This window comes from Dendrobium catenatum, unplaced genomic scaffold (genome assembly GCF_001605985.2).
Source record: "Dendrobium catenatum unplaced genomic scaffold, ASM160598v2 fragScaff_scaffold_1211, whole genome shotgun sequence".
Taxonomy (NCBI): Eukaryota; Viridiplantae; Streptophyta; class Magnoliopsida; order Asparagales; family Orchidaceae; genus Dendrobium; species Dendrobium catenatum.
The window spans coordinates 200502-215348 of NW_021319673.1; the positions used below are offsets into that span (position 1 = coordinate 200502).

The 14847-nt window shown below is 32.3% G+C and overlaps 2 protein-coding genes across 2 annotated transcripts in view; one reads left to right on the forward strand and one right to left on the reverse strand.

The window, feature by feature from the left end:
- Nucleotides 1-867, reverse strand: LOC110104526 (mannose-specific lectin 1-like). Its single transcript, XM_020833681.2, has one exon. The coding sequence runs from the start codon at nt 865-867 to the stop codon at nt 1-3; it is 867 nt and encodes a 288-aa protein (XP_020689340.1).
- Nucleotides 868-11070: 10203 nt separating this feature from the next.
- LOC110093116 (uncharacterized protein At5g08430) overlaps nt 11071-14847 on the forward strand; it is a gene marked incomplete in the record, with an annotated part of 55024 nt that continues 51247 nt past the window's right edge. The window contains 2 exon segments of the mRNA XM_028699058.1: nt 11071-11494; nt 13915-13994. Of these exon segments, the coding sequence (XP_028554891.1) occupies nt 11160-11494; nt 13915-13994 (415 nt within the window).

Genomic DNA, 14847 nt, shown 5'->3' on the forward strand with positions numbered 1-14847 from the left:
CTAATCCATTTCCCACGTTATTATCTCCTCCTTAATCAAGTCAATGGGCGGGTAATCATTCTTAGTTGAATCATCAAACTTAGCATTGAACCATAATATCGGTCCATAAACTGCAAACCGGCCATCGAATTGCAGCACAGCGATGTACCTCCCTTTATCTCCTTTCCTATTACTGCTCCAAATCCTCTGGCTTCCATGCTTGACCATCAACTCTCCATTGTTCTCCAACTCCAAAAAACAAGTAGCAGCCTTCGTATTAGTCTGCCACAATGTCCTCCCACTTCTCGTACTATTTATCACCAAATTACAGTTCTTGCTCAAGCTCAGCTCATACTCCCTGTACTTGAGCTGCTTCCCCATCAACAGTCGCTTGCCGGAATGCAGCACATACTCTGTATCTTTTGTTGGGCCAGGTCGGGTCCCCGGGCCGTGTTCCTTTGGGTTGTTGCTTACCCATCGACGTGACCCGTAGATCCCGAGTCGACCCGTGGAGTCGAGGACGAGAGCGTATTTGCCCTTCTTAGCCTTTTTGGCGCTTGTCCATAAAATATAGTGGACGTCGCGACGAACGACTAGTTCGCCGTTCTGCTTCAGAGCAGCGTAGCAGCTTCCATTGTTGTAATTGCTGGAGGAGTTGAAGGTGGAATTGGTAGTCCAGACTAGCTTGCCGGAATGATGGAGGACGAGGTCGCAATTGGGTTGCATAGAGAGGTGGTGGGGACCGTTGGTGAGGTTTTGGCCGGGCATGAGGACTTCGCCGTTGTAGAGGACGTAGTCGCCGGTGCAAAGGTTGAGGAGGAAGGTCATGAGAGTGAGGAAGAAGAAGAAGAATTGGGATGTGGAAATGGTGGTGAGGAAGGGTGCCATTATGGCGTTTGGTAGGCTTTGTTTGGGTTGATGGTTTGTATGAGTAGAGATCAGTGAAGGAATTAATATACATGGAAGAGTACGTGCGATGCATGCATGGAGAATAGAATCAATGCTTAAAGTGTGAGAGGAAAAAAATTTGTGTGAGGGGTAGCAATTATTGAAAATAAAAAATATTTATTTAAAATTGTAAAACTTATAAAAGTTTTATGTAAAAACGAAAAAAAAATAAAATAAATTTATATTATAAAATTGTATTCTATCTTTATATGTTTATATTATGAATTTTCTTAAGTGCATCTCCAACGGAAGAACTCCATTTTTCATGTCAAAATACCGCAAAACTTAAAAATGGCATGGTGCTGCTCCAATTGAACACCATTTTTTTGCTTATGCGCGAAGGTAACGATACTTCTCCTTTGGCACGTTTTTCCGGTTGAGAGAGGAAAATAGGGTGGGTGAACAGTGCAACACAAATATTGGCGTTGCACTGTTCACCCGCAAGCAAATGGCGGACGTTTTGGCGTTCGGCTGGAGGGACCGAAGGCGTTCGGTTGGAGATAGTCTAAGAGGTCAATACTACAAATTTAAATAAATTAATTATTTATTTTATTTACTTTAAATTAAATTCAATAATAATATAATCTATAAAAATCAAATTTGACATCTTATTTTTCAAATAAATTATTTCTGAGAAAAATTGCCGGCACATAAATTTTTATACAAATTTCATTAGGTTTCTAAATTTTAAATTAACTTGAAATTATGAGCGACATAGTAATAAAAAGTTATGTTTAAGTCATCTCAAAGCTATAATTAAAATATCCTAAAATTAATCTTAATCAGAATTAGGTTTGTAGATCTTGACCTAAAGACTTTTTTGGCAAATACAAGGGCACAAAGATTAAAGCATGAAGTAATGTGAATTTAGCAAGCATAGGAATTTGTTCAAAAAATGTAATGATGTAAGATTAAATATCTTGACTATACTAATATGAATTTTGTACTAAAAAAATTACTTTATAAAGCAATAAGAAAAAGCTAATCCAAATGAAGCCTAAGATTTCGTTTGAGATGATTTTTTTACAACTTAAAATAGTTTTCTAGTATAAAACTTTTAATTTTTATACTAAAAAATTGTTTTAAGAAGCAGTAAGAAAGCCGTCCCAAACGAAGCCGAAACAACTCTAATTAAAATCCTGATCAATTTTCAATATGCTTGTTAAGCTGGGTTTTTGTAATTTTGACTCTCGAATGATTCTAAGGAATCAGTTGAAGAGAACTCTCCTTGCTCACCTACTAAAAGGATTTAAATATTCTAGAAATATTATTGTCTTCTATCAAATTTAGAAATTTCATAATAATCTCTCTATTTTTTCAAATATTTAAATCTAGATGATATCAAAATCAGTATTTATAATAGGTTATTATCTCCATATTCATCTTATAAATCCATCGAACATTTATTAAAGAATATAAAAAATGAATAACTAATTAAGTACATTAACATTAGCAATCCTAAGATAATTAAATACCTTCCCACACATCTAGTTAATTAGTTGTACCAATCGATCTGAAAGACTTCAAGCACAGGAAAATTAATTATCTGAAAGCAATAATTAATTATAACAAATATTGAGATTTCGTTTGGGACAATTTTCTCATTGCTTTGTAAAATAACTTTTTAGTACAATTTTTTTTTCCAAAATTTTTTAAACTAAAATACTGTTTAAAAAAGCATTAAAAATTTTTCCCAAACAACCCTGAGATGGTTAATTAAAAGCTTGTCACAGTACTGCCGAAGCATTTATTTAGGCTTAGTTTGAGACGATTTTTTTATTGCTTTTTATAATAAAAATTTAGTAAATAAATTAGTAAAAAAAAAAATTAATCCCAAAAGAAACCTTAATAAACGTCACATATCATCCCTACATAGCGATCCATACAAGCAGAGAAAATAATTTAGTTATTATGGATCAATCTTACTGAGCCATACCGAACGAAGATAGCTTAGTTAGCACATGATTTTAAGTCAAAACAGGCATTGCCTCCTTGGAAATCCTTGCATACACTATCAAAAATCAGCCCATATCACATCGTTTCTTTGCATCGGTTTCAAAACCGCTGTCAAAACCTATCATTTGTTCCGGATTTAACATATAATTGCAGCGATTTTAATCAGTGCAAGTACTTGCACCGGTTTAAACCGCCGGCTAAGCCACCCGTGACTTTAAGATAGCTGAATCCCTAATTCCCCTCCCTCTTCTCTCTATGCTCGTGCGATCGGAAGCGAACATCCAAGCTGTGACGCAACTCTTCTCCTCTCACGAATCCCGATCGGCCGGCCCTTCGATCCTCACTGTGAGTCTCTGACCATTCATCATCTTCTTTTTTTTTTCTTCTCATTCTTTTTCTTCAAATTCTTCTCCCTCTTCTTCTCATTTTTCAACTGCAATATTTAGTGTTTAGGGTAATCCCTAAATTTAGAAATGAAGGCATTACTACTACACCAACAAAAGGACCTAAGTCATTATAACACAAGACAATGACTTGCATAAAGAGGCATAGGATCTTTCACCCTCATTCAACGATGACAAAAACCAATCAAGGTCAAAGCCAAAATTAACATCCCTACTTATAACAGTTTGATACATGCTGAGAAGCGAGATCAACTAAAGATTTATTAATTTAATCTCAATAAGTACTCTTCTTATTGGAATACCTCATTCACCCATCTCAAGCTCAACTATAATGCCTTAACCATATGGAATGCTAATCTCTAAAATGAATGATGAAATATATCTTAAGGGAAATTTAAGAGGTTGTTTTGATAATAATTCCACCATGTAGGATCATATTAATAAGAACATTGATGAAAGAAGAATAGGTTGCATTAGTAATAAGACCAATTTGTGTAAGAATACACCAAAAACATTTTGAAAGAATTCCTAGAGATCAATGTTTCATTGGATGATATATTTGTTCTAACTAATTAACAACGCGTTATGTTATTTAAAATTTCGCCAATAAAATGATTGATAATACATTTCTTGTTCTCAAATGAATGATAATGGAAGCACTAGTTGTAACCTTATTAAATCAATAGATGTTGTTTGAAGCTAAAGCTGATCAATCTAATTATGCAAACAAGACCTATAATATACTATTAGGAGTTCTTATGAGATGTTAAAAAAATTATTCTACATATGATAAGGAGCCGATGCATTCCACCATGTTGATAAGCCTTTGAATCCTTATCTACTAAGTAAAGAAATTGAGTTTCACATTAACCATAAGCCACTTTTATATCTTTAGTTATTGTCCAAACTACAATCAACTCAATATATAAATTGGTGATGTGCATTGTTTGGTATAAACAAAAAAAAGTTGAACCAAACTAATTTTATATGATGATTTGGTTTGGTTGTTAATGTATTAGTTTAATTATTAGTTATAGTTTTAACCTTCTTTAGTTTTTGGTTATTAGTTAACTTTTTACTTTTGTAAAACTAAAATTAAATTATTATATCATCACTATCAAAAATCAGCCCCTATCGCATCGTTTCTTTGCAGCGGTTTCAAAATCGCTTCCAAAACCCGTCATTTGCACCGGATTTAACATACAATTGTAGCGGCTTTAACCAGTGCAACTTTTTCCTAATATAAATAAACATATATTTGTACGATGCAATAATTGAATATAAATATAATTATTTCATATTCTCTCTCTTTAAAACATATATAGAGATATAAATCATGATCATGATATGCATCGAGAGAATTATATTATTTATAATGAGTAAGAAAAAAAATATATTAGGATATTCCTACTACAAAATGTACGAGGATAGAATGACTTAAATTTTTTAATATATTTGCTATAAACCTCAAGACATTTAAATTGTATTATAAGAAAATGCTCTTCATAAGAAGTTCAAATCAATTATTCTCATATTGTTGAGTAGATTGCAATGATTTTGGTTGCTTAACTCTTGATTCATTTGAAGGTGGTGATGCATTTAGCGAATTGAATTACTAAAAACATACATCTCTTATTACAACTATCACTATTAAAAAAACAAAAATCGCACTAATAATACTAACTATTATTATTATTATTAAATATATCCATGATAAATGAAAAAAAAAAAAAACTGAATAATATGATGTAGACTAAATAATGAAGTATGGAAAACTTTTAGGCCATAAACTAGTTGGGTAATATTTTCTTCTCAAAAATTGTTGGGAATTTATTTTCTCAAATTTGATGGATAAGAGCCGGATATCTTCAAACTCTTGAGCTCCGAAGGCAAAGAGGGCAACAGAAAGGCATGAAATTTATCATTCCCAGGAAAGGCATGGAAATATATAACATCTCCAGCTCTAGCAATGGAAAGACATGGTATTTATCATTCCCAGGAAATTTATTTTAGAGCCATTTTACTTTCGGCATGCAAGAAAGTTTCAGACTTGTTGGAAGTGCTTCCCACTTCCTTCAATGTATCAATTCAATTCTCTCTAGATTGGAGATCAGATTTACATTATTCATCCATATTTTGACCTTTCACCCATGTAATATATAATCATGTGCTCTATAGTTGATTAGGTTATTTATATAATCATGTGTTATATTTTGACTTGTACGCTTGTGTAACTTAAAAAGAATAGCTCTTTGTAAGAAGTGTAATTTGCTTTAAAAAAAAAGTATGGGCAGTTGTGGCGGTTTTAACTGTCACAATATTGTAGAATTGTGGCGGTTAAAACCGCCATAATCTTGAAGATCGTTTATTTTGATTATACTTGTAGTGGTCCATTGCAAATCTGGAACATTATAACTGTTATAACCGCTGATATAGTCAGCATTCGTTACTTCTACCCCATCGGTCCTGAAACCGCCTCTGAATGTCATTGCAGCGCATTATAATCACGGCGGCCATCCAACAGTTCTAAAACAGCAACAAAAATATTAGTGGCGGGTAAAACCGTCAGGAAAAGTCAAAGTTTGTGCTGCGAAAGCCTAATTTTTTGTTATAAGTCGCACCAGGATGGGCATTCTTTGTGCACATCTATGCATTAATATATAGCTGTAGTTAATTTCTATTTAGCCCAAGAGTAAAAATATAAATATTTACAAGAAGTACTGATGGGCTCGGTTGGTAGCTTAAGAATGGAGTACTCATGCACATGATTAGTGGTGCCATGGAAGGAGAGCGAGCGGTGGCGGGGACGAAGAAGGGGTTGGGCAGCTGAAAGCAGTAGAGCAAAAGCACCGACTCCTTTGAACTCCATGATAGCTTGGTTTGGATGACTTTCTTACTACTTAAAGCAATTTAATAGTACAAATATCTTAATTTTTGTGCTAATTAAAAAATAGCTTTAAAAAACAATAAGAAAGTTGTCCCAAAAGAAACCTATATATATACTACTTGCTTCTCCTCTCTTACTAGGAAAGTGAGAACGGAGGCTCAACAAATATAGGAGATCATTTTCATTCGAAGAAATGATAGTTATACGTAAAAAAATGACTCCTTTCCTTAATTTGGATAAAATTGTAAAGGGTTTTTTTTAATTCGTTTTTCTTTAAAATGACGAGCGATTTTTTTAGCACAAAAAGAAAAATTGTTACAACGATACAATATTACAAAAAATTTCGAAGAAAGCAATACTACCTAAATACAACAAGAATAATAAGGAAGAAAAAACACTGGAAAAACTTTAGTTCAACAACAATCAAGAAGAGCAATCCTACTCAGCAATAAGCTCCTGCAAAATCGATCTTTGGGACAAAATTTTTTAATACTTTTTAAAATAAATTTTTGTATCTAATTTTTTTAAAAGCAATCAAAAATAGAAGTCAAAAGCTGCCAGAAATGATGAATTTAGTTAGATGATAGAAGAAATAAACTCCAGCAAAGAATTAAGAAGGTTTAGCTGAAGCAAACTCCAAGATCAGCATAAAGAAATTAAAGAGTCCAACTTAATTCTACGGAATCCGCATTAGAAGATAAAGGTCATTAAAGCCAACAAAAAAGTTTTTTTTTTTTTTGGAAAATTTTGGGGCAGAGCCCGTGTATTTAAAAAATTGAGTACAAGACTATACTAACATAAACCCAAAAAACAAAAAACAGCCCAGGTTAACAAAGAAATAAAAAACAAGGCAAAATAAACAATTATATTTGCATTGAAGATTTAGCGGCATTACTTGTATGGTATCAGATGTATGATTTTTACCTATCATCAGAGTATGAAGTATATATTCACTCAGAAGAATATGAACATGAGACAAATGAGATGTCTTGAGTTGATAAAAAACTATAATCTAACTATTCGGTATGATAGAGATTTGAAGGGTATGTTTTGATGGCCTATATCAAATAAGGATATAATAAAATTTATTTTAAAGTGTGAGTCCCTGCCAGTTAGTGAAGGAAGAGCATCAATGAAAGGCGGTCTTCTATAGTCGTTACCTATTCCATAGTGGAAATGGGAAGAGATGACGATGAATTTTTCTATTGGCTTTCCCAACACAAGGCAGGGGCATGATACTATCCAGGTTGTTGTCAATCGATTGACGAAGTTTTGTTCATTTTATTCCAATTCGACATGTTAGCGCATATATATGTCAAAGATATTATTAGTTTAAATGGAGTGTCGAAAGTGATTATATTTGATTGTGATTGTAGGTTTTCCTCCAGATTATGGAGAGGTCTTAAGCAGGGAATGTGTTCAAAGTTGTACTTCATTATGGCTTTCCATCTACAGACAGACACATAATCTGAATGGACTATTCATGTATTAGAAGATGTTCTAAGACTATGTGTTCTAGATTTTGGTGGTAGTTGGGAGGATCAATCATGCTGATAGAGTTTGTGTATAACAATAATTATTAGTTCAATGTAGGTATGACTCCTTACAAAGCTCTATATGATAGAAAGAGCATGACTCCTTTAAATTTGATAAAGGTGGGAGATAGACAAGTTATAGGGTCAGCCCTTGTGCATGACACTACAACAAAGATCTATTTTATCAGAGAAAGATTGAAATCTTCACATAATAGACAAAAGAAGTGCGCCGGTAATCGGCGTTTTTCTTGTAGCATGCTACGATTAGAAATACAGGTTGGTTGAGTATCATATTGACGACTTTGTTTATATTAAAGTTAGCCTTATTAAAGGTGCCAACAAAATATTTGGGAGAATCATCAAGCTAAGTCCAAAGTATATTAGACATTTTGAGATTATTGAGAGGATTGATAGTTCTGATTGCATGTTATTGTTACCTGATCATATGTCTGATGTTCACAATGTATTTCATGTGTTTTCTTTGAGAAAATGAGTATCTAATCTGAAAAGATATTATTTTTTGATGATGTTAAGGTTCATTTGAATCTGCACTATAAGGAAGAGCCCGATAGGATTTTGACAAATGATGTGAGAAAATTGAGGAGCAATTAAATTCCTATGGTCAAGATGCAGTGGAAGTATGTGACAACTAGAGAGACTACTTGAGAGAAAGAATATGATATGAGACAGATGTATCAAAATTTATTCTAACCTATTCTGATTTAAAAATATCGATGAAGACATTTTTGTTAAAGTAAGTAGATTGTGAAAACTTATAAATTTAATTTTTTTTTTATGTGCAGCTGTATAAGAATTATTTTAGGAGTCATTATAAGTCTAAATCATATTCCATCTTCATGAGAACATATATAGTGTAGTTCTTTAATTATCCTTATTTTTTTTCATTATTTTTAAGCACTAATAAAATTTCTTATTAAATTGTCTCTTGTGAGAACTTTGGGATCATTAGGCATTCATTTTATAAATCGATTTCACTAGAATGTTTCGGACATGATTAGCTAATTTATAAATATTTTTTTGGTAATTTTTGGATACCCTAGTTTGAAGATATAAAAGGCTATAAATGAAATTAATATATTAATATTAAATAGTTAGAATAATTATTTAATATTTTAATATAAAATCATAATCAACTAAACTAAATATATTAAATGGCATTAATCTCCTTCCCATTTTGGTTAACATAGAGCCAGACAAGGAAAATAGGAGAAATTGAGAGAAAAAAGATGAGAGAGAAAAATAAAGTTTTGATTTTGGGCAATTTCGAGTCATTTTTGTCCATCGTTCCATTTGTGAAACTTGTTCGTCTCGAGATATGTCACATTAGGCTTATCTCAATTTTAAAAAATGCAAAAAAAATTTAACTAATTTTTGATCAAATTTCTATTTATGTCAGCAAAAATGCGGATTGCATTGTTAAAACTTTCATATCATAACTTTTTTATAAGTTAAATAGATTGAGATTACAAATATTTTATGTATTTTTTTCAAAATTTTACAACAGCGATTTTAAAATTTGTGAGATTTTATTGAATAGTAAATTATCTGGACTCTAAAAAATAGTGTTGTAATGAGTTAAAAATCATAAAATATTGTTTTACACAATCTGTATTAATTTGATTATTTTCTAAAAATATGCATTTTTTAGTAGGGTTTTCTTATAACTACCGTTATAAAGAAATGTCCAATTATTACACATGCTCAATTACGCTTTAACTGTTAATATGATGAGAAATGTACATGTTATTAAATTATATATACTAGGAGAGATAAATGACCATAATCCTATGAGATTTTGTCTCTATTATGGACGATTCTGGTGCCTATAAGGCATGTTATGATGCTTAACATGTTTTGATGCTATAAGCTCAAAATGGAGCAAAAAATGATCAAAGTCCTTTGATATTTTGTCTGATTCTGGTAAATATGATATGAATTATATTTTATTTGTCTACCAAGTAATGTTATTTAAATAATTACCATGTTCTTACTTATTTCTTAGTATAGTGATCTATTATACTATATTTAACTGCTTTTAAATATTCAACAAAATATTTAATATAAGAATTTAGAAATTCAGATCAGATTGTGTGGCCAATTAAACTGTTGTAGCTCACTGTGATTTTGCTTTGGGTTTTCAAGATCTAGGAAGGAAAACGTTATTGTTGATTAGCAGTTCATGATCAAATATGATTTTATATGTATTTATGTTTTGATTTTTGTACTGTCATGTCTAGTTTATTCTTCCGTTCTACTATGAGCTTCTACATGTAGCACCATACTATAGTATATATATGTTTTGATGAAATGAAAAAAATATTGTGGATGATTTTATTTTCAGTATGTGGATGTTTAGTAGCTTTGCAGCATGTATTTTATTTAAAATGAATGTTGGAAGAGAATATGAAATATTCTAAAATTAGATATCAGGATTTGCTTGTCACAACTCAACACGACAGGGCTTATCCTGATCGGTTTGGTGACACAACTAATGATGTAGACAAATAGCAACAAGAGAGATGGTGGTGGCTAGTGGCAACAATAGTGTAGACTTTATAATGTGTTTGAAGATATGCTAAATCTATGATTTCAAAATACACTAAAGTTGAATTTACGATGTACTTCAAATACTTCAATATTTTACTCTGCATTTTTTTTGCATTAGACCAAACTTCAATATTTTCAAAACTCCTGGTCCAAACCAAATAGTCTCCAAGTGAAATAATGAAATTATAATAAGCTACCGCCAATTAGAAGGCATTAATGTTTAAAGAAAATCATCAGAACACAAAATCATTGGCATACATTTAATGATGATGATGACTATTGAACAACTTTTAATTTGATGGCAGAATAAGAATAATAATAATAATAATAATATTGTTAACTACATGATGCTCGCACAATAGCACTTCTCAAAGCCTATTTGTCACAAGAGATTTTTCTGCTTTAAAAAAAAAAAGCTCTGCATTCTACATTCATTACAAACCATGATATCAACAAAAGGACAAAAAAATTGTAAATGTTATGAGCTCTCACCAACAAATGATGCAATATTTGATACAATTTATTTTAAGATATGACTTAAAATAAATAAAAAGAAAACTTTTGTCGAAAGCGTTTTTGTAATTTTCTATTTTGTTGTAACAATTGTATCCGTATTTTGAGAGATATTTATTATTATTATTATTATTTTAATTTTTGACAAATTTAGCGATGAAAATAAAATTTGTTTCAGTAGTCAAAATAAAAATTTATCTGCAATTTAAAATTTTCAAATTCCCATCAAATTTGGACAAAAAAGAGAAAAACAAAAAATAAATTAATTTTGAACTATGAGGTCACGCATCGCCGAGGACGGCTTAGTGGGTCCGATGCACGCTCATTCACCCCGACGCCGAGTTTCTCATTGCGCCAATCGTGCCGGCGATGAACGGCTCACCCGTTGGCGTACGCTCTTCCTTCCTTCAATCGATGGAGCCACCCTATCTGTCCTCGAAGCAGCAAGGCGGGAGTGCCGATGGGGTTTTGAGTTCAGCCAAAAGTCCCCCAGTCTGTGCCGAGGAGCTGAAGGTGTCGTTGGAGGACAAATTCGAGGAATTGGAGTCGGGAAAGGAGGGCGATTTTCATCCCGTTGGTCTCGGGACGATCCGCAAGGGATACTGTATGGGGAGACGGAAGAAAACGATTGATAAGGACGATCTGTCCGAAGATTACTGTTTCGTTTGCAAAGATGGAGGCGAGATCCGTGTTTGCGATTTTAAGTGAGCGAGCTTTTTCATTCATCTTTATTTGAATGAGCTTTGGCTACATTTTATGCTCATGAATTTATTGGTTTGTTGATGGGAAGCAACCCTCAAAGTCCTTGTTTCTTAGTTTAGGGTTTTACTTGTTTGTGTCCATGCTCCGCATTCTGTACGTATTAGCTATTTGTTGGTTGGGGTGGGAGGGGAGCTTTTAGGCCGTGTCTTATCTCTCTTACATTATTGTATTTAGTGCTTTATAAAAGATGCAGTTTGATTTCTTGCTATGGTGTACGAAATCACTGTGCATTTGTTTATCAAGGAGCATTTTTCTACGATAGCCAGCCAACCTTACTCTCGCCACAGATTGAGTTTTAGTCTAGTCCACCAACACCTTTGGTCATGGCCCTACAACCATTTTCCAAACCATAAAATAAACAAGCATCAATTGACTTTTTTGTTTTTTTTTTTGTTTTATGTTTGATATGAAAGAAAAGCATATTTGGTATCTTAAATATATGTTTTTTTCTTTTCTTTTAGGTTGAATATCACATAAGTTGATTTACTTTGTGGTTTGGAAGAGGCTTGTGGCACTATGATTAGAGGTGTTGATGTATAAAAAAGAGTGATCATTAGTTTTGGTGTAGGGTTGGCCAACAATAGGTGCAAGGGTGGCCAGTACGGAGCATGAGGTTTGGTGTCTGAGAATTAACGTTTTGAAAATAGTGGAAGCACCTAAAAATTATTTGAGTGCTTTTTGGAAGTAACTTGATTTATTTTTCACAAAAAAAAAAAAAAAAAAAAAAAAAAAAAAAAAAAAAAAAAAAAAAAAAAACCAACGATAAGTCATTCAATGAACATGTTTTGGTCACAAAGAAAAACAAAAAAATGATTTCAAGCAAGCTTGTGAAGTAATAATCTTAGTCTTTCTAGAGCTGGTGGTCAATTCCCTTTGTAAGTGTTACTCAATCCGAAGATGTGATTTTTATGATGATTTGGTTGCACTTGTTCATTTTGCTAGTTTTCTCTTATTAAGTGAACTTTATCTCAATCGAACTCATTATTCTCGTAAGGTTGATGTGATTTCACTCTTCTAAAATCAATGTTTCATAATTTAGGTTTTTTGTACTTTCATGTACTGAATGATATAGAAATCCCACTCCTTGTAAGGTTGATGTGATTTCACTCTTCTAAAATCAATGTTTCATAATTTAGGTGTTGTACTTTCATGCACTGAATGATATAGAAATCTCACTCCCTGTCATGTTTTAATTTATGAATGAAAAGAAACAATCTTGGTCTTTCTGGCATTGGTAGTTAATGTGAGTGAAATTTACTGTCACACAACTCATATGTTTTGATTTGAGCTTATCACTTTCCATGTTTGCTTTGTTCGTACCTCATGGGGCTCAGCATCTCCATCCTTGGTTTGATCCTTTGGTTGGCTTACTGTTGGAATTGAATTTTGTGTGTGTATTGTTACATCTAAAATTACTTTGAAATTATTATTATTATTATTATTTTGGACATTTTTCTTTTTGATAACAGTCATTGTCTATCCCTAGCTTGGATGAGAAAGGTTGAAAGTTAATATTAAGCTGACAATTAATTGTGAAACTCATGTTAAAACTATTGAAATGAATCCAAATTTGAATTTCGCTTGTGCTAGGGCGTTTCTCAGAACTGATGTTCCTTGACCAAATTCAATTATGGTGAGAAGCAAACAATAGTGTGCTAGGTTATTACCCTTATGTGACGTACTGCTTATAATTGGTATAAGTCTGACAATGATGATTATTTTACTGTCCTTACAATTGATGGTTAACAATGATGTGTTACTTTATCTTCCATGAATCTTATTACAAAGTTTGGTGTACTCATTGTCAGTAGTTTGATGTTGGTGTGATCATCCAGAAAAAAATTTCAAATAGTCTACTATATTCCAATAATTATTATACTTGTCCTTGGTGATCTTTTACATTGACTTGTTCAACCCTCAACTTCTTTTGCCCTAAACTAAATTACTCTGCTAATTGTGCGTCATGACACTGCTATTTTGTCATCAATCTCATTTTTAATTCAATGGCCTTCTGGCATGTTTTATTTGTTGATAGGATAGAATTCCAATAAACTAAACACAATTTAGATTACTAAAAGATGATTGTTTTTTAATCCTCTTGCCTATGTGGTCAACTTCTGCAATTTGCTGTCATTAGTCTTTTTTGTGGCTTTTTCATTGTTTGTTGTGGCCAATGCATTGACTCTTTCAGTATGTGCTTTACTGCAACGCATGATAGTCCAAATAGTCTGGTATGTTTGTATACCTTTATTATTCTAAGCTTTATTCTACATGAAATTATTTTGAAGTTATATGTTACCTGGCTTCTAATCTGTGGTCTTGATTACTTCATTTTTCTGATAATGCCTTTTTTTCCCATCAGAGATTGTCTTAAATCTTATCATCCACATTGTCTGGAGAAGGATGAATCTTTTCTTGAGTCAGATGAACGATGGACTTGTGGCAAGTATTTGCATATCTCTTCTTAACCTCCTTTTCTACTTGCTTATTTGACTTGCTCTGGTTTAGCTACTTTTTGATTCTGTATCTTGACCCTTTGGGTGCTTTTGACTGCTTTGTGTTGAGGAAGGTTTTTTATTTTTTATTTTTTGCATTTTCATGCCACATATATGACCTAGTTTGTGGAACAGTAAGTATGATTATTGCAGTTTACCTATCTTTCAACTTATAAAGCACATGATTGTTGTGGCATTAGGTAATACATCGTTAATATGTGAATGAATTTTGTTGCAACATTGAGTTTGTGTTTTTTGTTAATAAATGTTTAAATTCATTCTATAATTTAGCCGACATCACATAGTTGAGATAAGGTTAATGATGATGATCCATTCTCTAATTTGTTTAGGTTGACGCAATTGATCAATTCTGTTCTGTTCTTTTCAAAACACACAAAGTCATATCAACAGGTGAAATCATCCTACCATCTCTTGCCCTTTGGGCTGAAAATTTGTAAATTTTAATATAATGTTTACACACTTCATACACTACCCTGCATTATCTCTGTACCTTTTCTGAGAATTTCTTGTTTTTTTCCAACTTTACCACTTATATTTTTATTCTTTTAGGTTAAATTCTTTTGTGTTAGTGCTATTTTCTATAGAATAATTGTAATGAATCTAAAATTCTTCCAAATAAAGGTCTATGAATCCTTTATTTCTTGGGAAAGGTTTAAGCAATTTGTGGGCTTTAGGAGTTTTGTGTTTTTTAGCTAATGAAAGACTTTCGAGCCTTTATGTGCCGTGCCAAAAAAACAGATGTTATTTTAGCTATTGCAATAAAATGAACCTTCAATTCA

What these genes read in the sequence shown, in the direction of transcription:
- LOC110104526 (XM_020833681.2), bottom strand. Translation starts at nt 867, where the DNA reads ATGGCACCCTTCCTCACCACCATTTCCACATCCCAATTCTTCTTCTTC.